Source organism: Mobula birostris, chromosome 1 (genome assembly GCF_030028105.1).
Source record: "Mobula birostris isolate sMobBir1 chromosome 1, sMobBir1.hap1, whole genome shotgun sequence".
In the NCBI taxonomy this organism is placed as follows: Eukaryota; Metazoa; Chordata; class Chondrichthyes; order Myliobatiformes; family Myliobatidae; genus Mobula; species Mobula birostris.
The window spans coordinates 215,650,721-215,677,848 of NC_092370.1; the positions used below are offsets into that span (position 1 = coordinate 215,650,721).

A 27,128-nucleotide genomic window follows, 5' to 3' on the forward strand; every position below is an offset into this window, starting at 1 on the left:
CCCATTCTTTCCAAACAACCTTTCTCCCTTCATTTCTTCCACTCCTCCTGTCTTTTCCACTCCCTTGTTTCTTCTCTTCCTCATTCTCACCATTCCCAAACCACCTTCTCCTGGACCCTCTGCTTTCCGCACAACTACGCCCCTCTTCTCTCCACTCCACACTCCTACACCCTTTCCTCACCCACTCCTAAATCCTCTCCCCTTCTACACCCTCTCCTCACCCATTCCTCAACCCCTCCTCTCTCCAATTCCACACCTAATTTCCCCACTAATAAAATACCACCATTCTCCACTCCAACATACATTCCTCTTCCCCTTGCCCTTTCCCCCTCCCTCACCCCATTCACCCTCTTTCCTTCTCTTTACCTTGCATGCATCTTTCCCTCTCAGATTCTCCTTGCCCTCTTTTCTCCTTATCTCTTCACTTTCTCCTGCACCGCTCCTTTGCCCTCCTCCATCTTCTCTCCTTTCCCCTTCCTCCATCCCTCTCCTCTCTCTCTCTCTCTCTCAATCCTCTCCTTCGCTCTTCTTTCCACTTCTCCTATTTCGCCTCGCCTCTCTCCCTTTCTCTTCCTTTCCCTTCTCCATTCCTCCATTCCATTCCTTCTCCCACTCAACTCCCTCGCACTGTTCCAGAGACATCCGGATCCCGGAGCACCCTCTGTCACTAAGGCAACAGTGACGTAAACATGATGCGACCCGTGGTTGGCTGACCCAGCTCCGAGGATGCGGCGTAGCAACAGATATGGCGGCTGTGGTGTTCTTGTCTGATTCTGAGCCCAGATAACGGCGGCTTTGACTGCCGTAACTCGCGTCTTTGCGCCGTCCGAGAATATGGGAAGGCTCGGCATCAACATGGCAAACAAGAAAGGTACATTCTGTGGTCCGTTGCTGAGTCAGATGGTAACCGAAGCTGCGCGGGTGCTGATCGGGAGCGCGCGTGAACTGGTGGCACCAAAAGCGGCTTCACCTTAGCAGTGGGCAAGGGGAGCCATTGGGACAAAACAATGTTACAGCCCCAGTATCCATTTGTACGTTAAGTAGCTGTCGATAATACCCCTGACATCAAGGTTGAAGCTGAGGGGGCTGTAACAGCAGTGGATAGAATTTCAAAAGCAAAAAAAAAATGCTGATACTGCAACTGTGAGATTAACATTCCCTAATTCTGAGAATATCAGCAAACTAGAAATCACCTGTGGAGAGAGAGGAAAGAAAGCGGTAGTGTTTCAAGTAATGGCCTTTTATCAGAACTGGAAGAGTAAATTGAGGAAATTGTGACAGGTGACGATAAGGGAATGCAGGTAGAAAATTGGACACTAAGATTATACTTCTGACAAAATTACTTTACTGTATAAAAGGGGGGATTGAATGCCAGCTAACTGTAGCTCTTTCTGTTTATTTATATATTGAGATACAGCAGGAAATAGACCCTTCCTGCTCTCAGCAATTCCCTAATTTAATCCTAGTCTAATCAATAGGTTTCAATAGGTACATTTAATCTCAGAGAAACGTATGCAATATACATCCTGAAAATTCTTTTTCTTTACAAACATCCATGAAAACAGAGGACTGCCCCAAGCATGAATGAATGACAGTTAAATGTTAGAACCCCAAAGCCCCCCAACTCTCCCATCCCATGCATAAGCAGCAGCAAAGCAACGTCCCCACTCCCTCACCAGTGAAAAAAAGCATTGACACCCTCCACTGAGCACTCAAGCGTGCAGCAAAGCATCAATAAAGACACAGACTTACAGTACCCCAAAAACTACTCGCTCACCACAGGCATATCGACATTCCACAGGCTCTCTCTCTCTCTCCCTAATAGGGGAAAAAGAGGTGTCCCTGTTTCACAGTGAGAGGGGAGACATAACAAAGCAACTTGCTGATTTATTATGTTAAAAGTCTGTTGCGTTGCTTTTTCTGAGCTCGCTGCTTACGATCTTCCTTCTCCCATGACGCATGAGGCGGCGGCACTGGCCTTGAATCCCCATCCGCCTCGAGAGCCATGAAAATCTGGTACCCTGAAGGTGCATTAGTCTTCTAGGCCGCATCCTTGGCATATCAAAAAACAGCCGGTCGTGAGGCCCCAAGAGCGGGTCCCATTTCCGCAAAGAACAGAAGACTGCATGTAACTCCAGGTCAGGGTATTTAAAAGAACCTTGAAAGGGAAAGAAAGAGATATCAAAGATAGAAATAGAGTTGTTTCCAAAGATGCAAGCAGAGGAGTCGGCGTTAGGACTATTTACAAATGATCACCTAACCTACCAACTGATACATCTTTGGACCCATCTTAGGAAAAAATGGGTGCACCCAGAGGAAACCCACACAGTCACAGGGAAAACGTATAAACTTACAGACAGCAGCAGGAGTTGAACCTTTGTCATCTGTACTGTAAAGCATTGTGCTAACCACTAAGCTACCGTGTTTTTGGAGCCATATAAATAGAGGAAAATGAATAAAGGCATTTAGAACTAAAATGCAGGAACATTAAATGCCATACACAGCAGTTGTTGGAATTCTGAAATAAAGAAGACTTTTCAGATCATACAGCATCTATGGAGAGAGAAAAAACAGTTAACGTAACAGGTGGATGACCTTCTAATAGAGCTGCCAGTTCCAACACAGAAAAAAGCTAGTTGACTGATATTGTTGAATTCACTGTTGGGTCCAAAGAACTACATTATACCCAATGGGAAGATGAGGTGCTGTTGAGCTGACATTGGGTTTTGTTAGAATTGTGCAGGAGGTCAATTATATTTTTATATCACAATTTCTTATGATATTGAAGGGGAGGGAACATCGACTCAGACCATGAGAGGCCTACGTCAGGCATTTTCGTGCCTTCCAAGGCACAGATTGGAAGTCTGTGTAAGGCTCTACTCCTCGCACAGACACTAGAGCAGTTTGTGATTAAGTGCCTTGCTCAAGGACACAAACACACTGCCACAGCTGAGGCTCGAACTAGCGACCTTGAGATCACTAGACGAACGCCTTAACCACTTGGCTACGTGCCCACAATATTGAAGAAGGTCATTCATATCACTCCTATTTCCCCATAATTGATTGTTTCCCACATTCCCATTCTCCTACCCATCGACACAAGGTAATTTACAATCACGAACATTTCTTTAGAATGTGGGTGAGGAAACCACAGCACATGGAGGAAATCCCTGAGGTCACTGGAAAAATATGCAAAATCTGCAACAAAAGCATCAGGATCAATCATGGATTACTGAGCTGGACAATTAATAACAGCCAGTTTGAAGTTCATAAACACGAGGAATTCTGCAGATGCTGGAAATTCAAGCAACGCACATCAAAGTTGCTGGTGAACGCAGCAGGCCAGGCAGCATCTCTAGGAAGAGGTACACTCGATGTTTCGGGCCTGAAACGTCCACTGTACCTCTTCCTAGAGATGCTGCCTGGCCTGCTGCGTTCACCAGCAACTTTGATGTGTGTAGTTTGAAGTTCAAGGTCTTTTGAGTGGACTGAAAAGAAGTGTTCTTTGAAACCATCATCCAGTCCCATTTTGGTTTCATCAAATAGAAGAGACCACATCATGAGGTCCAAATGCAAACAAAACTTCGAAGTGCAAGTAAATTGCTGTTACCTGGAAGGAATATTTGAGTCCTTAGATGGTGAGAAGGGGCAAGGCAAAAGGGCAGGTGCTGCATCTTCTGCAATAGAACTGGGAAGTGCTGTGAGTTGGGGAGTGGTTGGTTCAAGTAGAATGGTGAGCCATCAGGAAAGAAACAGTTCAGAATCAATCAGATTTATTAACATCGGCACATGACATGAAATTTGTTAACTTAGCAGCAGCAGTTCAATGCAATACATAATCTAGCAGAGAGAGAGAAAAGATAAATTAATTAAGACGTAATAATAAATAAACAAGTAACTCAATTACATATATTGAATAGATTATTAAAAATGTGCAAAAACAGAAATAATGTATATTTAAAAAAAGTGAGGTAGTGTCCAAAGCTTCATTGTCCATTTAGGAATCAGATGGCAGAGGGGAAGAAGCTGTTCCTGAATTGCTGAATGTGTACCTTCAGGCTTCTGTATCTCCTACTTGATGTTAACAGTGAGAAAAGGGCACGCCCTGGGTGCGGGAGGTCTTTAATAATGGATGCTTTCTTTCTGAGACACCGCTCTCTAAAGATGTCCTGGGTACTTTGTAGGCTAGTGCCCAAGATGGAACTGACTAGATTTACAACCTTCTGCAGCTTCTTTTGGTCCTGTGCAGTAGCCCCTCCATACCAGACAGTGATGCAGCCTGTCAGAATGCTCTCCATGGTACAGCTATAGAAGTTTTTGAGTGTATTTGTTGACATGCCAAATCTCTTCAAACTCCTAATACTGTATAGCCGCTATCTTGCCTTCTTTATGACTATATCAATATGTTTGGACCAGGTTAGATCCTCAGAGATTTTGACACCCAGGAACTTGAAGCTGCTCACTCTCTCCACTTCTGATCCCTCTATGAGGATTGGTATATGTTCCTTCGTCTTACGCTTCCTGAAGTTCACAATCAGCTCTTTTGTCTTACTGACATTGAGTGCCTGGTTGTTGCTGCGGCACCATTCCACTAGCAGGCATACCTCACTCCTGGACGCCCTCTCATCACCACCTGAGATTCTACCAACAATGGTTGTATTGTCAGCAAATTTGTAGATGGTAATTGACCTATGCCGAGCCACACAGTCATGTGTATACAGACTGCTGAAGTGGATTGTGGAACATGTGCCTGGTGGTTTTTGAAGGCTGCAGAAGTTATGGAGGAAAATTCATTGAATGGAATGATGGTGGGGTTGAAGATGAGAACCAAGGATCCAATCTTTATTCTGGTTTGGCAAGTAACAGTAGACAAAGAACTGCAGTGAAAGTTTGCAGAGACATAGTGACTGAACTTTGATGAGAAAAATAATAGATTTCAAGGAAACATAGTTGAGCTGGTGGTAAGGGTGAATAACTAGTAGATAAAAATTAATACTGAGAAATGCACTGTTAACTTTTGATTGTGGAAATGAGAAGCAGTTTAAACTAGGTTGCACAATTCTAAAAGGTGTGTGAGTAAAATTGTTCAGGAGGTATGTTTGCAAAGCTCATTTGAAGATGGTTAAAAGAAAAAAGGAATCCTGAGCTTTATAAATAGAGGCATAGAATACAAGAGCTCGGTTGTCAAGGTGAATCCATCAGGATGATGGTGATATTTAAGATCAAAAAGAGTATTGATGGAAGAGATGGAACAAAAATGTACACATGGAGAGTCCAGAGGACTTGGAAAACTATCTTAGACAATCACTTAAGATTGAAGATGATTTTCTTCAACTTAGTGTGGAGGTGACTTACACGGCTAATGAAAGAACTACAGATTTTTCCACAGATAATTCAAGAGGTGCCTGTCAGAAGGGGGGTAGTCGGGTAGCTTGTTCACTGGGTCATTTATGCTGGACTGCTTTATTCAGGTTGTGAGTGCCATCCTGAGGGCCCCTTCTTCACTTTGAGCAGTCGTGGGCCAGGGAATCTTAGGAGTTAGTAAAGGTGTCGCACTCTAATGAGAAGGATTGAATAAAGAAATTGGGGCAATGACACAGGTTTGCTTGACAACAACAGATGCTGAGAGTAATTAGGATTATGATTTGCATGCTATTATAAACAAACTTGAGATGGAGGTGAATTTCTTGCACAACCAAACTGAAGCATATTCCACTGTTCACTACAGTTGACACAAATGAAGCTTTAACTGAGGCCAAAAAAATGCCATGTGTGGTATGTATAGTTTATGTAGATTTGTAAGCAGAACAAGTGCTACACATGCCCTTACGCTTCCTCTCTCACCACCATTCAGGGCCCCAGACAGTTCTTCCAGGTGAGGCAACACTTCACCTGTGAGTTGGCTGGTGTGATATACTGCATCTGGTGCTCCCGGTGCGGCCTTCTACATATTGGTGAGACCCGACGCAGACTGGGAGACTGTTTCGCTGAATACCTACGCTCTGTCCGCCAGAGAAAGCAGGATCTCCCAGTGGCCACACATTTTAATTCCACGTTCCATTCCCATTCTGATATGTCTATCCACGGCCTCCTCTACTGTCAAGATGAAGCCACACTCAGGTTGGAGGAACAACACCTTATATTCCACCTGGGTAGCCTCCAACTTGATGGCACGAACATTGACTTCTCTAACTTCCGTTAATGCCCCTCCTCCCGTTCTTACCCCATCCCTTATTTATTTATTATTGTTTCCTTTTCTTTCTCTCTGTCCCTCTCACAATAACTCCTTGCTTGCTGTCCATCTTCCTCTGGCGCTCCTTCCCCTTTCTTTCTCCCTAGGCCTCCCGTCCTATGATCCCCTCCCTTCTCCAGCTTTGTATCCTTTTTGCCAATCAATTTTCCAGCTCTTAGCTCTATCCCTCCTCCTCCTGTCTTCTCCTATCATTTCAGATCTCCCCCTCCCACTTTCAAATCTCTTACTATCTCTTCTTTCAGTTAGTCCTAATGAATGGTCTCGACCCGAAACGTCTACTGTGCTTCTTCCTATGGATACTGTCTGGCCTGCTGCATTCCACCAGCATTTTGTGTGTGTTGCTTGAATTTCCAGCATCTGCAGATTTCTTCGTATATGTAGATTGTGCCCAGATTACAGCAGGGATCTGTTTCTATGAACTGTTCGTAACCAAATAGTTTGCACATCAGGAATGCATCTGCAAACTGCATCCCCAGACAGAAGAAGATACCTGCATATGTACAGCAGTCAGTAGATCCATCCTGCTGGTTTCCCAAAAAGCTTGTTTATATGTATGGAGTGTACATAATTTGGGCATTCATATGATGGGAAGAACCTGCATGTATATGCTTTTCTCTGCTCTTGAAGATCATTTCCAACATTCATACTGCAATTTGGGTGTAGCTCTTTGGCCACTGAGAGGAGGAGGCTGAGGAAGACTGATTGTGGTGTTCCCTGTGTCAAACTGCAGGAAAGCAGTATAATCAGATCTGCCCATTTCTCGCAGTTGGTCACATTCTTATTATATCCTCTTCTTGCCAAATGTGGCAATGGGATTGTGATGGAAGCTCCTCATCTGCAAGTTTAAGGACTTCTACAGGGATACCATCTTCTGTTGAGGTCTTATTGTTTTGTTACCTCGGGCCTTTTAAACAACTTATTTGTCTAGAGGCAAGGTTGGATGGGTGGATCACTAGGATAATGTCATTGTACTCTGATCACATTTGAGAGGGTTTTCATTGTCTCTTCCATCAAATCAAATCAATCATATTTAATTACCATTCAAACCATGCATAGATACAGCTGAACGAGCATCACCTATTATAGAGTAATTTGTTTGTTTGTGATGTGCCGTGTTGTATGGCATAGGCGATCATGGTCTTTCTGTGACCGTGACTTGGAAAATTTTTGTACAGAAGTGGTTTGCCATTGCCTTCTTCTGGGCGGTGTCTTTACAAGACGGGTGATCCCAGCCATTATCAATACTCTTCAGAGATTGTCTGCCTGGCATCAGTGGTCACATAATCAAGACTTGTGATATGCACCAGCTGCTCGTACAATCATCCACTGCTTGCTCCCATGGCTTCACGTGACCCTGATCTGAAGGCTAAGCAGGTGCTACACCTTGCCCAAGGGCGACTTGCAGACTAGCAGAGGAAAGGAGCACTTTACACCTCCTTCGCTAGAGACGTATGTCCACCTCACCACTCATATAGAGTAACACAACATGGAAGCAATGAATGCCTACAATGTTGCTCACCAAGTGTCCTCATAAATCTTAACTGCATTCTTTCTAATTTAATGATGATTTTCCAATGACAGCGTGACTAAAACTGTACACAGTAGTTCAAATGCAATGTCACCTTGGTCTTGAATATCTCCAAAACAACATCCTGACTCCAGATGCGATGGAGATGGAGGGGCTGAGAAAAGAGAATAGTATTTTTAAACATGACAGGGTGGGAAGAGATATAGTCAAGGTAGCTATGAGAGTCAGTAGGTCTATGAAAGATATCAGTTGATAACCTGTCTCCAGAGATGAAGATAGCAAGATTGAGAAAAGGAGATCTTTGCAACATCTGTTCATAGGATGAGGTTTCCAGTTTAGGACATCTGAGATGTCCTCTTTCTTCAACCACCATTAAAGCTGCCCTCACTCGTATCTCCTCCATTTCTTGCACATCTGCCATCATCCCATCCTTCTACTTTCGTAACAGGTATCATGTTCCCCTTGTCCTTTCATACCTCCCTATGAGTCTCCATATCCAGCATATCATTCTCTGAGAGGAGACTTTATAGATTTCAATATGTGGTGATATAAGGCATAGGTAGAGTAGACAGCCAGTGCCTTTTCCGAGGGTGGAATGGCTAAAACGAAAGGACATATTTTTAAGGTGATTGGAGTATGGGGGATATCAAAGGTAGGTTTCTCACAGTGTTGTTAGTGCATGGAATGCACTGCCAGGGATGGTGGTAGAGAAATAAATTAGGGTCATTGGAAAGAAATTCTTAGATGGGTACATGGATAGATGAAAGAAAAACCAATGGATATGTGGGAGAGGAGGGATAGATCGTATCTGAAGTCGATGAAATGGTCGGCACAACATTGTGAGCCAAAGGGCCTGTGCTGTGCTGCACTGTTCTATCTTCTATGCAACTTTCAGCATCTATAATGGGATTCTACTGTTAGACACATCTTACCCTTTCTCCCCAACTCTCCACTTTCTATGGGGATCACTGTCCATTTGACTCTTGTCTACTTATCCCTTTCCACTGATCTCCCTCATGATATTTATCCCTGCAAGTGGGACAAGTGCTACACTTGTCCCTACACCTCCCAAACAGTCCTTCCAGGTGAGGCAGCACTTCACCTCCGAGTCTTATGGGGGTCATCTACTGCATCTGTGCTCTCCATGCGGCCTCCTTGACATTGGTGAGGCACTGATAAAGGTCTTGGTCTGAAAAGTCAACTGCTTATATACTTGCTGCCTTGCTGAATTCTTCCAGTACTTTGTGTGTGTTAAAATGCAATAATTTTTCTACTTGAAAAAGATTTTGGATTTATCTCAGTGTATCACACACATCACTTTCTCCTTACAGTTTACTATGTAAGTTCTTCCAGGAGAGTGGTTGACCAGCAGCTAACTCAAGCTCATATGGCTTCCCACTACAACAGAATTCTCTCCGCTAAAGGTAATCACAGAATGTTACTAATGAAAATCTAGTCAACAGAATATTCTTCACCAAGTTATACTCTATGTTTGAGCCAGGGTTTTGTGACATCCAAATTACTGGCTTTCAGTGTTGTTATTCAGTAGATGCTTATGCATAACTAATGCAGGAATTCCAGACACTGATAGTAACTGAGTGCCTGTGCAGGCTGTATTGATAATGTCCCTACATTTTAGTTAATAAGGACATCAGCAAGGCAGTCTGAAATTGAACTGAATGCATTCTACATATGAAGATAACATGCCCATATATTTTATACTCTGTTTGAAAAGGCTTGTTGGGTCTTCCTGGGGTTGCTGCAGATTTTAATGAAAGAGAACAGCTGCTAGAGATCAAAACAGTAGATCTAAAATATTTATCAACTTTTTCTAAATCTTTGCAATGGCTTGTTAATTGAAGAACGTATTTTAGCATCTTTCAAATAGCTTGTAAATTAAAAAATAATTTTTAAATCCGAATGTTAAAAACAGGCTCATTAATATTGGTCTTCTTCTAAAATTATTTTGTCATATTAGATATATTTTAAAAGTTAATCATTTTAAAGATTTAATATATCATCTTTAAACATTATAAAGTATTGAAGGATAGCTAAATACTGCAGACCTGTCTCAGTGGTTTGGGCTGAATCTAGGTCTTGTAATAACTTTCTACCAGGTTTTTCTGAATTTAATGGGTTGCTCCAAGTTTGATTGGCCCATGTGGTCATTTTTAACAGCCAGGTGAAGTAACATGAAAGACAAGAAGAGAAATACCTCCGAGCAATTTGTTTTAAGTCTGTCTCAAATGCTGTCAGCTCATCATTAAGTCAAAATTTGAGTCCATATGACAGCAGTCTTCAATTCCCTTTGAAGGCAGAAGTATTGAGTTATATAGCATCAGCAAAGTTGCATAATAACTTTGTTTCTTTTGCAGACAGATGTCGCCTCTACTATAAATCCAACATTTCTTTCAGTACCTTGGGATGCATTGCATCAGGACCAGGGTACTTGTTTACTTTTAGGCCCACTAGTTTGCTCAGCGCTCCTCCTATAGAGATTTCAATTTAATTACTTTGAATCTGGAACTGGAATAATTTGGAGGTAGATGATCTGAAATTGGTGATCTTGGTGTTGAATTCAGAATATATCGAAGTGCTTAATTGAAAGATGAAATATAATATATTCTTAGTGATCTGACGTCTATGGGGAGTTGGTGGGGAGGGGGAATGAGAAGTTGGGTAGTATGGTATTTTAAGCTTCTTAGAAATTTTTGCTGGTTGTATGAGAATTCCAGATGCATAAATACTGAATAAACAAAAACTTACTGTTCTACTTCTCAAGTTTTCCTTTGAGTGTCCAAGTCGTGGAGAGCCTATTTAAGTTATAATTATCCGGAAGAGAAGCAGCTGACATGTTGCTGATGCATGAAATGAGAACTAAAAAAAAAATGGTGGAAGCACTTGGTGCATCATGAGGTAGCTGTAGTCATAGGAGTGGGCTTTGTATAGTGATGTGGTGAAATTTATCTGCTTTTGGAAGGAGATTGCAGAAAAAGGTACAGAGGAATAAGTGCATGTACTGATAAGGTTAGTTAAAGAAGGGTGGAAGGAGGCATGTGTGAAGCATAAAGCACTGGCATAGATCACTTGAGCTGAATGGCCTAAAATTAATCTGCGTCAGTCTCCTTATTCTGCATTTTCTTCAAGGAAAACTTACAAAACCCTATCAAAAGTAATACTGATATTTTTGTTCTTTCAGCTTCTGTGGATTGTTCTGTTCCAAAAAGCATGCTATTAAGTGTAAAATGTAAGTAATTCATTTATTGCAGAATAAGTTTTAAATAAAAATAATGTGATATAGAATAAATTAATATTTATACCACAGACTGTTCAATTGTGGTTTTTACTGCCTGAGGCAAAAGGGCATTCGGCTCAAAAGTTCTCTGAAAGAGTAGTCATTCAATACTATATCCTCCACATTTTCTTTTCAATTTTTTTTCATTTGGGAATGTGATGGCATTAGTTATATTTCTGTCTTTGGTGATCCATTCCATTAATTAATGGTTGCACTTAAAAAAAAATGAATCCTAATCCTATTTTGGTGTTTATCTTGAATTTATACCTCTAATTACTGATCTGTTAATTGATAGTTATTTTTCTGCATTTGTATTATCATTTTAAACATTTCCTTCTCAACCTTCTCTGATGTAATAAACAGTCACAGTTTATCTGGTTTATCTTAATAGCCACATCATCTCATCCTTGCAATTCTAATAATTTTTATAGCACCCACTGCATTAATGCTGTCTTCACAAAACCCTATTTATTCACTGGCAGGATAAGCAAAACAATGTCATTGTGCTCCCCAAGGCCAACATCCCCATCATTGAGGGTGTGATTACGTTTGCCCAATTTGGGTGGATGGACCACACCATCCAGATGCTGGACACCAATCGACTACAATAAGCTTTTGGTGAAAGATTGCCATGAATATTCAGGAATGCCCTTAAAGCATTTGAAAAGTCATAATATCGTCACTATTTTGTGACTGATCAAAGTAATGGAGGAGGATCAAGGATGCCACCAACAGCTTGGGAAGCTTGAATCTCATTGACAGTGTCCAAGAAGAGAAGCAGCTGTGAATTAAACATTAATACATTTCCAAAACATTGCAGATGCTGGAAAATAGAAACAAAAATGATGGAGAAACAGAGCACATCATACAGCAGCTGTGGTAGTGTAAGTGGGCTTTGGGTGGTGGTAGTGGGGTTGGGTAGAGTTTATCTGTTTTATCTTACCTTCTATTGGAATATGTCAGAAAGCTATTTAAGGAATTAAGGTTATCCTTACTGATGAAGTTCGTCGAAGAAGAGCATAAGACATCGAAGCAGAATTAGGCCATTTGGCCTATTGAGTCTGCTCTGTCATTTCATCATGGGTGATCCAATTTTCCTCTCTGCCCCATTCTCCTGTACTCTCAATGTATCCCTTCATGCTCTGACCAATCAAGAATCTGTCAACCTCCGCCTTAAATATACATAGACACTAGGCCTGCACAGCTGCTTGTGGCAACAAATTTCACAGATCCACCACTCTCTGGTTAAAGAAATTCCTCCTGGTTTCCTTTCTAAAAGAACGCCCCTCTATTCTGAGGGTCTGCCCTCTGGTCATAGACTCTCCCACCATAGGAAACATCCTCCTAGAATCCAGCACCAACCTGACTTCCCCAAGCTACTTGAATATTGGGATCCCCTATGACTATTCTACAATTGCCCTTTTGGTATGCATTTTCTCTTTTTTTTTGTAATTTATTGTTTACTGAAGTTCATCATCAAGCAAACATTTCCATGAGATGTATTTCAGATATTGTACATATATATCATATAGTCATATATGCCACAAATCTCCACATAATATTTATCTGAGGTATACACTTATAGAAAAGAGAGGAAAGAAAACAAGCAAAAGGAGAAAACTATGTACAAGTAGGGAGTGATTTTTTTTAACAACATATTCATTGATTTGTGAGAATAAAACCAGGCCTATGAGGTGTTATGTAGTTAAACCATTTTTCCCAGTTTGAATCAAATTGTTCCAACTTATGATTAACAGATGCTGTTATCTTCTCCATTTTGTAAATGTCCATTGTAATTTCCATCCATGCACTTAAAATTGTGCTGTCCTGTGATAACCATTTCCTGGTAAGAGTCCTTTTACCAGCCACCAGCAGTATATTCATTAAATATTTATCTCTTTTCAACCATTCTTGAGGTATATACCCAAAATATATGGTCTTACTTTCTAAGGGTATTTTACGTTTAAAGATGTCTTGTAGGGCATTGTGTATCCCACTCCAGTAGCCTTTGATAACGGGGCATTCCCAGAAAATGTGCTAATGGTTTGCATTTTGATTTCCACAATTTCTCCAGCAAACAGGGAGGTTACTATCATAATGGGATTTCTGAGACGGTGCAATAAAATATCTTAGCAATTTTTTTCTACCTGAACTCCCTCCATTTCTGTGAACTGGTACACTTACATTGATACCTCCATATTATTGTCCATTCTTCCTCAGGTATAATTATCCCTCCTTCCTTCTCCCATTTTGTTTTAATATATGAAGTTGTATGTGTTTTAAGATTTGACAAATCCTTATACATGCTTGAAATGATTCTATTACCGTTACCTGAATTATATGCTTTTCTTAATAGCTCTATCAAACATGTACTTGCCTTGGTTACATTTTTAACCGTCCTATTAATGTACTGTCGCATCTGTAAATACCGATAAAAGTCTTGTTTTTCTAATAAGTGTTTCTTTTTGAGCATTTCAAAACTGAACAGTGTTCCTTCTTTCATTATATTGCAAAGAAATGTTATTCCTTTAGCTGTCCAGTCCTTAAATCTAGTATCCAGTTGATTTGGCGTAAAATCTAAGTCATATGCACACCATTTAAGAATTGCAATATCTTCCTCTAGTTTATATTCTTTTATAATATTTTTCCATATTTAAAGAGTCCATTTCACCCATGGGTTATCAATAGTATTTATGTACCTTTGTAGGTTGTTATCAGCCAAAATTGTCTGTAGGGGGATGGAAAGTATCCCCTCCTCAATGTTTTTCCATTGAGCGTCATATGATAGGTTGCACCAACATATCACAGCTCTCAACTGTGCTGCAAAATAATAATCCCTAAGAGAAGGTAGGCTCCAACCTCTCTTTTCCTTGGCTAATTGCAAAGTTTTGAGACAAACTCTAGGCCTTTTACCTTGCTATATATATCTTGATACCATTTTGTTCCAGTCATTGAATTGATTTTGATTAATCTCTATTGGTAGGGTCTGGAAAAAGATATAATAGTCTGGGCAGTATATTCATTTTAATAGATTCAGTCCTTAAATGAGACTGAAAAAAGGAACTAGCTTCCATCTTGTTATATCTTCCTTAATTTTTTTATATATAGGCTGGTAATTGCCTTCTGATAATTTTGCCAAACCTTTTGGCATAATGATGCCCAAATATTTGACAGACTCTGTTTGCCATGCCCAGGGATATCTACTTTCAATTTCTCTTGGTGGGGTATAGTTATATGAAAGTAATTGGGTTTTTATCTATGTTGACCTTGTATCCTGATAATCGACCATATTGTTCAAAGGATTGCATCAATTTAGGCAAAGACTATACACGAGGAAATCTGCAGATGCTGGAGGTTCAAGCAACACACATAAAAAATGCTGGTAAGGCCAGCTGGTGGCGCAACGACATCAGCACCGGACCCGAGAGCAGAGGTTCCCAGATTGGAAACTAGTCAGGTCCGCTCCCGAGTATGCTTTCCATCCGTGCCGGGTTGAGTGTTGAGATCGCAATCAACCTCGTAAAATAAAGGGAAAATACTGCGAAAATGTCTTTGTGAGGAGTGGCGCATCACACAGTCTCTCCCTCTTGCGCTCCGCGCCTTGTTAAAGCCATGAAAATGACATTGTCACGGACACACACATGGACAAGCAGACGCACACGCACAGATGCGCATGCACGTATCAATGAAATGGTTTTGTTTCAGATACTTTGTAAGTCTTTGCGCCAACATGCTGAAAAAGATCTTGCCTTCAATGTTCTGAAGGTTTATTTGGCGAAACTGTTTGATGGTGGACGAATTCTTTTCTTTTGGGATCAGAACTCCCCCCGCTCTTCCCCAGGCTTTGGGGATCACTTGCTTTTCCCACGCAACCCTCGTGTTCCTCCAGAGAAATTTCAGAACATCCAGGGCATTCTTGTAGACACAATACGGAACACCGTTAGGGCCTGGTGCTGATGCCGATCTTGCCTTCTTCATTGCCTCTTTCACCTCACTCAGCTTGCGAGGGCTGATGTTAAATTGATGTTGTGAGGGTGAGATTGGTGGAATGTCAGCTGGGACAAGTATCGGTTCATCTTTTAGATCATCAGTGTAGATGGTTCTGAGATGTCTTTCAACCTCCTCTTTTGATACTTTCAAGGATCCGCTTTTCTCTTTTGTGAAAATGCCTTTCATACATTTTGTAGAAGTCTGTTCTTGCTTTTTCCTTCTTTATGCGTGTTTCCTTAAATTCTCTGCTCTACGCAGCTTCGAGAGCCTCTGTTTTAGGTCCTCTTGAAGGAGGTTGATGCCCTCCCTTTATTCTGCTGGTGCTTTTTTCCACAGGCCTCTTCTTTCTTTAACAAGTTGTTGGATTTCCTGGAGATGACGGGATTTGAGGGGGAGGAGGCATATCTTTCCTGCTGACTTGTTCCTTCACTCCAAATTTCTTCTTTCTGTAGCTGTAAATCAGGTCGCCCATCTTCTCCAACTACTTTTCTGCTGATCCCTTGATGCTACTTAAGATCAGATTCACATCTGCATTGATGGTTTCCCACTCCTTGCTGTTAGACTTTGGCCATTTCACCAACGGCTATGTCCTTGCATGTTCTCCACTTTATGATGTGCCTGGCTGTGTCTTGGACTACTGCTTGTGCCTGAAACAACTTCCACATCTCGTAGGGTGCTGATACTCTGCGGACTGTGGGTTTCTTCCTGCCACTGAGTTTCATCCGACTGATTTGACCTTCTTCTTAACAGAATGTGGTCAATGCGGGGCCCTGGGTTGGAGATTTTCAAGCATTTCTTCCGTCCTTGATGAATTTTAAGACCACGAGTTGATGTTACTTTGGTCCAGCCACACCTATAGGTCTGAAGAACATGTCCAGCTGCTGGTTTCTCAAGAGTATTGCCACTTTCTTGATTCATTGTCCTGCCCATGCCAAGGTTTGTTACCGGGAGGTCAGTCAGTCTTCTTGCACCCCCGCTGTCACAGACTCTGGGGGTATACTTCTCTTTAAACTTTCCATAGCCAAGTGAGGGTGGCTCTTGTGCCCTGATAAGGTGATGGAGCCTGCTGTTATGGATAGCTAGCCATAACTGCCCCTTTGGGGGTCTATTTCCTCCTGTCAGCTGTCTCTCCAGCTGTCACACGGTCTTTTCCTTGTCATCAGCTGCACTTTCACAGCAATCACTGGTTTTCTCCCAGAAGATCAGTAGAGCTAATAGGACTTGATGTTTTAATCCCTGTGGTAAGTTGGCACTCTCGATGTTGGCAGTGGGCTTGGAGTGCTGACAAGAAGGGTAGGTATCTCATCGGGGTCATCAGGTGGGCACCCTCCTTCTTTGACGTTTGAATGATTGTTGGTGCCAGACATGGTGGTTTGAGTATTTCAGAAACTTCTGATTTTGCATAATCATCTGTAGAGTTTATGGAGAATGGTGCGAAAAATGAAAAACTCCAGTGAGTTTCAGTTCTGTGGGCAACAATGCCTTGTTAATGAGAGAGAATGGCCAGTTGGATTAAGTTGACAGGAGGGCGGTAGTAACTCAACTACCCAAATGCTACAATAGTGCTGTGCAAAAGACGATCTGTGAACATACAATGTGCAGAATCTTGAAGAAGTTGGGCTACAGTAGTGGAAGACCACACTGTGTTCTACTCCTCTACCTAATAAAGTGGCCACTGTGTGAATATGTTATCATATACTATTGTGAGATTCATTTATATGAGAAAAATGAATACAATAGGATTGTACACAATATAATCAGTACATGAAGACCAAGAAGGACACAAGTTCATCTGGGAAATTACAAAAATCTTGGCAGAAGCACGATACAAGAAATCAAGAGAATTCTTAGAAGCTTGGTTCTCAATTGAAGACAGTAAACAAGCATATTGAACTGGATGCAATTTACAGACCTATGTGTCTCCCGGATTGGGGCCAAGGTGTGAGCCGTGGACACAGGAGGAACCAATGCTCACAACAACCGATAACCAGAGACACAGGACAGCGGAGATCACTCAGCTATCCAGTTGTCTGGGACTCACGGCAGCCAACCAGTCAGAACAACGAGTCGGACCAATATAAATGCAAGCGCTTGGCAGAAAAGCACTCAATTGTGCATTGATGATGTCAATTCAACTGGTGACAAAGTGCTTGTAACCTAACCTTGAAGCTTGGCAAACAACCCTACAAACAAGCAGCCAAGCTGAGCTACCACTTTTCTCTTTCATTTCAAACAATAGAATTTATGTAAAACTTTACCAAAACATACAAAGACTGACAAACAACCACTGTGCAAAAGAAGACAAACTGTGCAAATAAAAAATAATACTGAGAGCCTAAATTGTAGAGTCCTTAAAAGTGAGTCTGTTGGTCATAGAATCAGTTCATTGTAGTGGTGATTGAAGTTTGCATGCTGGTTTAGGAACCTGATGGTTTTAGAGTAATAACTGTTCCTGAACCTGGTGGCGTGGGACTTAAGGCTTCTTTACCTCCTGCCGATAGTAGTGAGAAAGAGGCCATGGCCTGGATGATGGGTATCTTTGATATGGATGTTGCTTTCTTGTGGCAGCAGTTTATGTGAATGTATTCAGCAGTGGAATGGGCTTTGCCTATCATGGACTGGGCTTCGTCCATCACTTTGTTTAGTCTTTTCCATTTCTGGGCATTGGTGTTTCACTAGTTTCACCCATTTCCTTTCTCTGCATGATATTTGTCCAATTCTGTGTCAAAATGGAACCCACCTCCACCATATCTGTAAGATTGAATTCCAGATTGCCACTGTAGCAACTATGCCCCACTTGACTGTCATTCATTGAGGGTAAACTGGCGTTGACCCCTCCAACTCTGTAATCGCATTGGTGTGGATACTGTGTGATTGCACCCCGGTACAAGCCCACGACATAAAATATCAGACAGTACATAATAGGCCAGTAAATGATTACACTTTATAATTATTTCTCGGTGACGGGTTAGTAGAAACAAAACAAAATAAAGGCGCCAAATGAGTAAATTTATCAGTCCTGTGCACAAATAATTTGTTGGAGCTCACAAAATCCAGTATCCTTTCCTCCCATCGATCTCCTCCGAACTCTGTCGACCCTCGGCTGGGATCACTCCTGGTGATCTACCAGAACACTCGACTCACGTTCGACCTCTTCTCTTCTCCTCGACTGAAAGCCCACGCTTTTCCTCCGGTTCCCGCACATACAAATAGAATAACGTGACTTCCATTGGCTAGCAAACGAATTATAACCCAAACATACTGCTATAGAGAATCCCCTACTCAGCATTTAACATTACAGAGAAGCTATTTTGTCAGCCTTAACAATTAACATTACAATTAGTATTACTGAGAACCCTACATTCTCCCCCCACCAAATTTAGTCATGCCCTCATGACGTTCAAATAATTTGCCAACCCTTCCTGCAAAACTCAGAGCCCAATCCAAGTACAGAAAGCAGTGACATAGCTCCCCAAAACAGTGGAGACCACACCCTGTTCCCCAGGTGTTACGTAGGCCGACCTCTCGGGGTCGAGGGCGGTTTCTACTTCTCTGAGACCTGTGTACCCCCTCTTCTAACTCTTCCACCTCAGACACTACAGGGAAACCCTTTGAAGTGACGTGGTGAACCCTCTCGCGAGTGGTCACTCAAACCCCTCTGCACCCTGGATCTGTCTGTCTCTCGTTCGGGTCCCACATTTCCTCTCCTTCAGTGCCCTGCGGTACCACCGACTGCCCATCACTAGCCCCCCTTACCCCATCTAACCCAGTGGGGGAAGGGCCAGGAGTCTCTTCCTCCATTACGGGGGCACCAGCGAACGGCATCGGGTTCCAATCGTCCAAATCGTCATCCTTCGAATCAATATTCCCCACAGGGGCTGGGCCCAGGCCCGTCTCTTCCAGGGTGGGCTTTTCTGTCACCCCGCGGGTACGCAGAGTCCTTGTACTAGGTGCAGCCGCCGTGTCAGGCTCCCGCTCTACCTGTACATCTTGCCCCAGGGGCAACAGGTGATTCCGATGGAGAATCTGGACAGGCCCCTTTCCATTCTCGGGCCGCACCCGGAAAACTGGTAAATTTGGCATCTGACTCTCCACCACATCGGGTGTGGCCGCCCAGCGATCAGCCAACTTGTGCTTTCCAGGTAATCCCAAATTCCTCATGAGGACTCGGTCTCCCGGTAGGAGTTGAGAGAACTTTACTTTTTGGTCATACCTCCTCTTATTTCCTCAATTCTGCCAGGCAGCCGCCTCCCCAGTCAACTCATAAGCCCTTTTCAGCTCTTTCTGCATATCAGACACATACTTCAAGTAAGGCTTTGGCAATATCTCACCCACGTCAGTCCCGAAACAGAGGTCAATGGGCAACCTTGCTTCACGCCCAAACATCAGATAATAGGGCGAGTATCCAGTAGCTTCGTTGCGTGTACAGTTGTAACAATGAACTAGATGCCCAATATGTCAACTCCATCTGTTCTGTTTGCTGATCTCCAGAGTCCCGAGTATGTCTAGCAACATCCGATTAAACCTTTCCAGCTGGAGATCGCCCTGCGGATGATAGAGCGTGAACCTCAATTTCTCAACCCCCAGCATGCCCAGTAACTCATAGATGAGCTTACTCTCAAAGTCCCATCCCTGGTCACTATGTATCCGCCTTGGAAGGCCATAATGCACAAAATACTTCTCCCATAGCACTTTTGCCACCGTAATCACCCTCTGATCCTTGGTAGGGAAAGCTTGAGCATACCCGGTGTAGTGGTCAGTGATGACTAAGACATTCGCCTTGTTGCTGGCATCAGGTTCTATGGCCAGGAAATCCATACACACCAGGTCCAAAGGCCCCGCACTCTGCAAGTGTGACAGAGGAGCAGCTTGCCCAGGCAGCATCTTCCAGCGTATGCAATGAATGCAGGACTTGCAGTGCTCTTTGACCTCTGACCTCATTCGGGGCCAGTAAAACCAGTCCCTGAGCAATCCATAGGCCTTTTCCACCCCCAAATGTCCAGAGTCATCATGGAGTGACTTCAACACAACCTTCCGATACTTCTCAGGCAGGACCAGCTGCCAACACCGCGGTCGGTCCGGGGGTGATGTTACCCGGTATAAAATTTGGTTCTTCAACCTCAACTGAAACTGTTGTCTCAGTAACAGAGACACTGAAACATGTTTTGTCTTCTCCACCCATGTCACATCCCCCCTTCAATTGCGTGCCAGACAGGGCCAATGCCCGGGTCATCTCGCTGAGCGGCGGCCACTTCCCCAGAGCTTAACTCTGGCAGCTGCGTGGTCTTCACAGCAATCAGGTCGCAGTAAATTAGGGGTAGAGCGTCACTGGACGCCCCCAATGAGTCCACAACGCGATCTGGCCTCTCCTTTTTCTCGGCCTGCACGGTGATAGCAAACTGACACATGGCCTTCACCCTGGATACAGAGGAACACTCTCCCACTCCTCGTCCCTCTCCAGTTCCTCGTGCCTCTGTTGGGACAGAGCATCCACATCGACATTCCGTCTCCTTGGCCGGTACTTCAGGCTGAAATCATATATAGACAAGGCTGCCAGCCACCGATGGCCTGTGGCATCCAGTTTCACCGAGGTCAGGATGTAGGTGAGCGGGTTGTTGTCCGTCCTCACCTCAAACTTGGCCCCGTAGAGATAGTCACTCAGCTTATCCACCGCCGCCCATTTCAATGCCAGGAACTCCAACTTGTGGGTGGGATAGTTTCTCTCAGAGGGCGACAAACTCTGGCTGACAAATGCTGCATGCCTCAGCCCGGAGCCCTGATCCTGATCCAGGATGGCCCTTAATCCCTCACGGCTGGCATTGGTGTGTAGCACGTAGGGCAATCGGGGTCCGCAAAAGCCAGCACTGGAGCCTGAGTCAGCATCTTTTTCAACGGCTGAAAAGCCTCCTCACATTTGTCATCCCATCTCTGTCCGAAGAGCTCTGACGGGTTCAGATATTCTCCAACCTCCCATCCTCTCCTCCCTTTCCGTCCAGAGGAGGGTAGCCATGCAGAAGCTGGGTCAAGGAGAGACTCACCTTGGCGTAGCCCTTCACGAATCTCCGGTAGTATCCACAGAACCCCAAGAACAAGAGCAGAGCACTCACAGTCTGGGGCCTTGGCCAACTGGTCACCGCTTCGATCTTAGCCGGGTCAGTAGCTACTCCAATCCGAGAGATGACGTATCCAACAGAGCTAACAGACATCTGGCAGAACTGACATTTGTCCAAGGAAAGCTTTAATCCTTCATCCTTCAGTCGGTTCAGCACTTCCATTAGCCTCGCTTTGTGTTCTTCCAAGGTGGATCCAAATACTATCAGGTCATCCAAATATACCAGCACTTCAAGCAAGTTCATATCCCCCACCGCCTTCTCCATGACCCTCTGAAAGGTGGCAGGGGCTCCCGATATGGCCAGGGGCATCCTTTCGAACTGGAAAAATCCCAGAGGGCATATGAATAGTCTTCTCTTTATTGGCCTCACTCATGGGGATCTGGTAATATCCACTCCTCAAGGCCAGTACGCTGAACCACTTCGCCCCACTCAGACAGGCCAGCGCGTCTTCGACCCTTGGGACCGTATACTGGTCAGGGACGGTGCGCCCTTTCAGGGCCCTGTAATCCACACACATATGAATCTTCCCATTTTTCTTCCGGGCCACTACTATTGGGGACGCATAAGGTCTTCAGGACTCCACGAAGATCCCGGCTTCCTTCAACTTACACAAATGCTGCCGCACGTCTTCCACGTCGGCAGGGGCCAGTCTCCGCGACCTCTCTCGAAACAGGGTGTCCTCAATCACTGGGATGGTGTGGCGAGTGCTCCTGGAACAACCCACATCAAACTGGTCAAGGGAGAAAACATCTTTCAGCATCAACATCTTCTCCACCAGCCTCTGCTTCCAACGCTCCGGCACAGGTGAGGCCCCAGAGTTAAAAGCCTGTGTGGTCAACTTACCCCTGTTTTCCATAGCTCTCCCCCAGCGAGCTTCACGGGGGCACTATGCATCACTGTCTCCGGGAACAACTGCGCCAAGGGCATTCCTCGCTTAAAGGTGACCTCCCTTTTCATAGTGTTCCTGATGATCACCACCATCCTGCGTGCCACTGAGGGCTTCTGCAACTTGGGTCTCACCAGCACCCCAACTGGAAATCTCAATTCCCCCTCGAGATCTTCCTAAAGTCCACTAAAAGGGCTTCACCCTCAGGCTCCCCGGGAAATCTGGGGGTCCCCATCACTCTTGCTACTTCCCCGGGTCGTACCACCCTGGGCTTCGACTGGGCACACCACACAGTTCCTCTTTTAAATTCCGAGTCTAGCCCAGTGCGGCCACACACTTCCTTAAAAGCAGCTTGAAACACTGGGTGCACCAACAGGGTCTCCAAAAAGTCCTCACCTTCCTGCTCCTTGCAGGCCCCCAGGAGCCTCCGTACAATAGGGGTGTTGGTCCCTGCCAGAATGGACACACCCCCAGTCTCAACAGGGTCCGGGCAAACCAGCACCAGGGCCTCATGAGCTGCAGGCACTCCCATCTCAGCCTCCAAGAACTCCAGCTTCACTGACAGATAACCGTCGTACGGTAATCACCAGAGCTGAAACCCGAAATTTCCAGTGCACTGAAGGGTGTCAAGGGAAAATGCTGCAAATACTGATCGTAGAATGAACAGTACAGTAACATGACCTGCGACCCAGTGTCGAGAATGGCTTTTGCATCTATTTCCTCTATCCGAATCGACACACTGGATCGGGATCCCACCAATCCTTCTGGGATAGGGTCTTTTCCTCCCGGGGGTCCTGTGGCACATTGTTGGGAACGTGTTTTCCCAGCGACTCCAGGCCGTTACCTCACTGGGTCTCCTCTAAGTTTCCCGACCCCTCTCCCTGCTGGGACATCTGTGGACTCGCTCTCCGAGGGGCCCCCTGCTTTTCACATTCCCACCTGAAGTGCCCCTCTTCCCCACAGTTATAACACACGCCTCATCTCGTGGGACCCCGGCCTCTGCCTGGCCTCAGTGCCATCCGTCCCTTCAGGGAGGGACCCTCTCTGCTAGTCCCTTCACGCAGAGGAACCCCATCTGCCGCGACCCCCTTTACTATCTCCTGAGTGAAGCTGGCCCCGGTCACTCCACCATAAAGGGCTACTACTGAGGACTGCACCATACTCACGGAGCCCTCTTCTGACTCCAATGCGTCCTCCTCCTCCCTCACCTCTCTGAGCAACTGAACAAAGGATGGGGGAGGGGGGGACCATGTTCTACGGGACTGCCGGAGACCCATAGCAATCATGTCATTCCTCTGTGTGCCCCTGGCTACCTGGTCTATCCTTATCTGATCCACCTCAGTCCCCGAAATGACCCCCCCGGCACCTCAAACAATTTAGCTGTCGTTCTATCCAGAAAAGATACTCCGAAAGCTTTTCCCCTTTCTCCTGATGCAGGTTCCGAAGCCCCCCTAAAAGCTCCACCGTGCTCCCCGTCAGACCAAAAGCCTCCTCTAATGCTTTTAGATACTCAGTCAGAGAAGCATAAGGCTGATTAACTTTCATGCCTCTTAGTACATCAGCCGCCACCCCCCTCAAACATTCAACCAATCACTGTCTCTTTTCTTCCTCAGAACACTGCCACTCACCTAGCAGCTGAGACACGTGCTGTATCCATGACTCATAACCGTCTTCACCCTCAGGGGTGGGAGTCCTCCCTGAGAGAACTCTCAACTTCTGATGAAGACCCGCTGCCTTGTTCACCAGGGAGTTAATGGCTGAGGCCAACTCAGAGCCCTCACCCTTTCGTGGGAGATGGGGACTAATTATCTGTGGGGGATGGGGACTAATTAAATCTTCCAAATCTGACCACTCCCTTCCATCATCCCTCAGAAACAATAGGACCCAATCTCTAAAATTTCTGCCCCCAGCATCAGGCAACTCCTCTGGTGTCCCATCAGACCCTCCCTCCGTGACAATGTGCACGCCCCACTGCCGCACCTCACTGGGGTCACCGATAGATGCTGGCAGTCCTGCTGCTTGACATCAGCACTAGTCTGAGCTAACACAAAGCCTGAATCCGACATTTGACCAAACTTTCTGGCTACGATTTCAACCTTACCTACAGCTTTAACCGTACTCAACCATTGAATTAACACTTCCTCTGAGGTACGCATATCCACCCCACTTAATACGCAGGCATGATTAACCGGTACTACTTCGATCTCACACCAGCGTTCAATCTTATCGGCGTCCACCTCCACTAATTTAAACCAGGCAAATTACACAGTATCCATCACGATTCAAATCCTGAACGAGCCCCCACAATGTAGCGACTATGCCCCACTTGACTCCCGTTTGTCTAGGGTAAACTGGCATTGACCCCACCAACTCTGTAGTCGCATTGGTGTGGATACTGTGTGATTGCACCCCGGTACAAGCCCACAATATCAGACGGTACACAATAGGCCAGTAAATAATTACACATTATAATTATTTCTCGGTGATGGGTTAGTAGAAACAAATAAAATAAAGGCGCAAATCAGTAAATTTGTCAATTCTCTGCATAGATAATTCGTTGGAGCTCACAAAATCTGGTATCCTTTCCTCCCATCGATCTCCTCTGAACTCCGTCGACCCTCGGCTGGGATCATTCCCGGTGATCTACCAGAGCGCTTGACTCACGTCTGACCTCTTCTCTTCTCCTCAACCAAAAACCTGCGCTTCTCCGGCTCCCGCACATGCAGATGGAATAACGTGACTTCCATTGGCTAGCAAATGAATACAAGTCCTGTTATCACTAATTATAACACAAACATGCAGCTACAGAGAACCCCTTACTCAGCAGTTAACATTACAGAGAAACCATTTTGTCAGCCTTAACAATTAACATTACAATTAGTATTACTGAGAATCCTACACCACCACTAGATTTTTAAATTACTTCTCCTCATACAATACTTAACTCTCTCCTTCCCTTTTATTTTATATCCATCACATCTGGTCCTCAACCTTCTGCCATTATTGACACCTCATCGTTTTTTATGCCTGTGAAATCTACCCTCAATATTTTAAAAGAAAAAAAGTCCCAGCATCTCTGTTATTCTAACTGTGCTCCCTCATCTATAAACCATTCTCAATAATCCTTTCTGGACCCCTCTCATATCTTCATATCCTTCCTATGACGTGGCAACCAGAAATTAATGTAAAGCTTAAGTTACAGACCAACTCTTTAAAATGGTTCAGAGTAATTTCCCTGCTTTTATATTATTTTTCTATTGGTAAAGCCCAGAACTGTGATCCTTTGTTAACCATTTATTTAACCTGCTCTGTCATCTCAGTGATTGGTGTATAGATATCTCTGAATCCATTTGTTTCTCTGTTTTAAAATAATAACCTTTATTCTATAAACCTCTTTTCATTTTTCTACTAAAATGCACCACCTTAGATCTCTCAGTAAACTTCTTCTGCTAACCATCTATGCATTACACCTGACTGTTTAAAGTGTATCCTGCTGCCATTTTCGTCGCCTTCTTCATCAATTATAATTTCAAAACAAATGAACTGCAGAAGTGAATTATGATTTTTATGTTAGAATACTTATTGTTTTCTTTGCTTTTATTAGTTACTTGCCTTCACTGTTTGGATAAATCAGAATCCATGTGAACTGCAAACTGTCTCACCAACAGTTGCATATTTGCATAATAGGTGAAATTTGACTTGAAAATAATTGCAAGTATAGTTTACTTCGTATTAAGTCAGTATTCAGTTCCAGAGCAATGTCATGTGATCTACTTGAGAGATAAATATATTTTTTGTGATGTTGTAAGGTCTACAGGGTAAACACTGTGTTGCATGAATTATCGTGGGATCTGTGGGTCCACCTGAGCAACCACCTGGATCCTTCGGCTCTTGACATCTCATTCAAATAACTCTGCCTTCAATGATTCATTACTCCATAGGAGCTTTAGACTAGATTTCTGTGCACAAGTCTTTTGAAGTAGTTGTTCAACCAACAATCTTCTGTGATAAGAATGTTGAATTAAAATATCTGCATAATAAATAACTTGAGGAAACAGCTGTGAAGAAAGTCAGTCTAGGGCTTGTTATCTTTTTGAAAAATTGACCATGAAAATCCTTATTGAGGTCTTCAGAATTTGAATGGCTTTGGTGAGTGGGCTTGGAAAAACATTCCAATTATCGGTGAATCCTGAAAAAAGAAACATGAATATGAAATGACTATTAATAGACCAGGTGGAGAATCGAGGAGCGTTTATGTACATGGAAAATGGAAATCTGCTGCTTAGAGCTACTGATCAGAACATGCTGTTCTTCCAGACATCCCACCTCTCCCAGTAGTTCCGGGAGTCTCCCGCATATTAATAGTGGCTCCCTGATGCCCGCAAATTATATACAATATCACAGAAATCATTTTTTTTGCGAGCGAGCGAGAGAAAGCAAGAGAGAGAAAGCAAGTGAGAGCGCGAGAGAGCGCGCGAGCGAGAAAGAGAGAGCACAAGAGCGCGCCATGGCAGAGTGTTCCAAAAAAAGAAAATATAAAACGTACATCACCCCAGACTACACTAAAGTGTACCCCTGCCTAATAGGGGTCAAAAATAATGACAGTGTTGCTTGCTGGACTGTTTGCAACAGTGACTTTTCTGTTGCCCATGGTGGGTTAAAATGTAAAAGACATGTCGAGGTGAGTTTAACAAGTGTCATTCGTTCATTAGCATAGCTAACGTTATTTAAACTAGCTGGCTAGCTGCTAAGGAGCTACTGTATTGCAGACACTCACCTCTCCCGGAAGTAACGGGAGTTTCCCGCAAATTGATGGTGCTACCTCCCTGAAATGAGTTTTTGCAGGGTGGGATGTCTGTTCTTCAGTAGCTTTGTCATAGTGAACTGACTCACATGAAGCTGTTAAACATAATAAGAGCCTATGATATAGGAAATATACTATCATGGACAGAAGATTGTCTGATTGGCAGAAGGCAAAGAGTGGGGATAAAGGAGGCCTTTTCTGTTTGGCTGCAAGAGACTTGTGTTCCACAGGAGGTCAGTGTTGGGTCTGCTACTGTTCA

The 27,128-nt window shown here is 44.0% G+C and overlaps 1 protein-coding gene across 4 annotated transcripts in view; it reads left to right on the forward strand.

Moving 5' to 3' along the window:
* The first annotated feature begins 720 nt into the window (after window positions 1-720).
* Window positions 721-27,128, forward strand: part of LOC140204441 (spermatogenesis-associated protein 7-like) — a 95,594-nt gene continuing 69,186 nt past the window's right edge. For 2 of the 4 annotated variants that reach the window (XM_072271163.1, XM_072271172.1), the window contains exons 1-3: window positions 721-871; window positions 9,113-9,205; window positions 10,981-11,028. In XM_072271163.1, coding sequence (XP_072127264.1) covers window positions 835-871; window positions 9,113-9,205; window positions 10,981-11,028 — 178 coding nt within the window. In that variant the 5' untranslated portion in view covers window positions 721-834. The remainder of the gene's footprint in view (window positions 872-9,112; window positions 9,206-10,980; window positions 11,029-27,128) is intronic. The other 2 variants (XM_072271178.1, XM_072271181.1) reach the window with 2 other exon arrangements.